Source organism: Vipera ursinii (assembly GCF_947247035.1).
Source record: "Vipera ursinii genome assembly, chromosome: 1".
NCBI classification, from domain to species: domain Eukaryota; kingdom Metazoa; phylum Chordata; class Lepidosauria; order Squamata; family Viperidae; genus Vipera; species Vipera ursinii.
Window position 1 is genome coordinate 17494283 of NC_139512.1, and position 1765 is coordinate 17496047.

The following is a 1765-nucleotide window of genomic DNA, read 5'->3' on the forward strand; positions in this document are numbered from 1 at the left end:
CCGGGGAGCGGAAAGGCGCGCCTGCCTCGCGGGGCCGCGGCCGGAGACCGTTGCGGAGCCCGGCGGCGGCGGCGGCGGCCCGGGAGCCGCGGTCGAGACGAGCCTCGGTGCCGCAGCGGACCCGAAGAGCCTCGCGCCACAGCCCCGGAAGCCCCGGCCGCTCTCGGAGGCGCCACGTGACCGCGGTCCCGGCCGCTGACTGGAGAAGGGGGCCAGAGGGCGGTCCCGGCAGGCCCGCGGGCGGAAGTGACGCCAGCAGGGTCCGGGCGCGGGATGCCCGGCGAGAGCAAGATGGCGGTGAGCGCGGGCGGGGGGGCGCGCGGGGTTCGCGCGTGGGGGTGGGCGCGGGCGCGGGCGCGTCTGACGGCCTCCCGGCGTCCCCGCAGGACAAGGAGAAGAAGAAGAAGGAGAGCATCTTGGACCTCTCCAAGTACATCGACAAGACCATCCGCGTGAAGTTCCAGGGCGGCCGGGAAGGTGAGGAGGGGGCGGGGCTGGTGGGGGGGGCTGGTGGGGGGGCGCTCTCCGGGGCCGCCGGTCTGACGGGGGTTGCCGGGCGTCTCTCTCCCGACAGCCAGCGGCGTCCTGAAGGGCTTCGACCCGCTGCTCAACCTGGTGCTGGACGGCACCGTCGAGTACATGAGAGGTGCGTCTCTCCCCCTCCCTCCCGGGGGGCCCTCCCTCCTCCGGGTAAGGCAGGGGCGGGGTGCGTGTCCCGGCCGCTCTCTGGGGCTTGGGCGGTTTCCTCGCAGACGTTTCAGGGCTTCCCGCCGCCCCTTTGGAGCCTTTTTCCGCAGAGGGAAGGGGAGACACACCCGCCCACCCTGCCTGCCTGCCTAATTGCCCTCCCCTCCCCCCCCAGATCCGGATGACCAGTACAAGCTCACGGAAGACACCCGCCAGCTGGGCCTGGTGGTCTGCAGAGGGACCTCTGTTGTCCTCATCTGCCCGCAGGACGGGATGGAAGCCATCCCCAACCCCTTCATTCAACAGCAAGACGGCTGAACCGTTCTGCGGACTTTAGGAGGAGCGGAATGCGGTCTCTGGAAAGGAGCCTCGTTTGCGAGAGAAAATATTTTTTTATGCTCTTTTTGTATAGGATTTTTCCCCCCTTTATTTTGTGTGACACTGTACGCGGGCCGGGACGTGGTCTTTCAGCGAGGGGATGTCTTTTGTCTGCAGCTGGTTCGGAACAACTTTCTGCTGTAAACAATTGAAAGCAAATTGGAAGGTTCGGTAAAATACGCCCGACTATTCTTGTTGGTTCTTTGTTCCTTTAATCGCTGCGTAAATAATGCAGTTTCCTCCTTGGTTTGGTCCTGTGTCCTCCGGCCGTCGTCTTTGCTGATAACTCTGTGCTGTTTTCTCAGGAAGGCATCCAAGGCAACTGAATAGCAGCCACGTGAACATTTAGTTTTAAAGAAAAGGTGGCAAAATTTGTGTAATTTGTCAGCATTCGTCTTCCTGTTCATTCCGCACTGAAGGAGGAGAGTTTTCGAGTTGACAAATAATAAAACCTCCTGAATCTTCTCACAAGTTGGAGAATGTGAAAACTCATTGAGAAAAAAATTATAAACAGTGTCAATTTAAATGGTATTCTGGGCTTGAGGCACAACAGCTATTTTCTTCAAAACGATTCCTGGGCTACAATCTTAAACCTAGACTGGATATGGTTGCTTGGTTACAAACTATCCAGCTTTGCTTGTTGGGCTAGAATTTGATCCAATGCAAGAGATCGGTAAAATGAGGACCCAGATTCTTGGGG

General features: G+C 59.6%; 1 protein-coding gene across 1 annotated transcript; it reads left to right on the forward strand.

Annotated features, from left to right (window-relative positions):
• Nucleotides 1–80: 80 nt before the first annotated feature.
• On the forward strand, nucleotides 81–1536 carry LSM7 (LSM7 homolog, U6 small nuclear RNA and mRNA degradation associated). Its single transcript, XM_083350427.1, has 4 exons — nucleotides 81–297; nucleotides 387–477; nucleotides 575–646; nucleotides 863–1536. Exons 1-4 carry the CDS (start codon nucleotides 274–276, stop codon nucleotides 1003–1005), a joined length of 330 nt encoding a protein of 109 aa, XP_083206553.1. The 5' UTR covers nucleotides 81–273; the 3' UTR covers nucleotides 1006–1536.
• The last annotated feature ends 229 nt before the right edge of the window (nucleotides 1537–1765 follow it).

What these genes read in the sequence shown, in the direction of transcription:
- LSM7 (XM_083350427.1), top strand. Translation starts at nt 274, where the DNA reads ATGCCCGGCGAGAGCAAGATGGCG. An exon ending in CCGGCGAGAGCAAGATGGCG is followed by an intron (nt 298 to 386) that starts GTGAGCGCGGGC and finishes GCGTCCCCGCAG; the next exon opens with GACAAGGAGAAGAAGAAGAA. An exon ending in CACCGTCGAGTACATGAGAG is followed by an intron (nt 647 to 862) that starts GTGCGTCTCTCC and finishes CTCCCCCCCCAG; the next exon opens with ATCCGGATGACCAGTACAAG.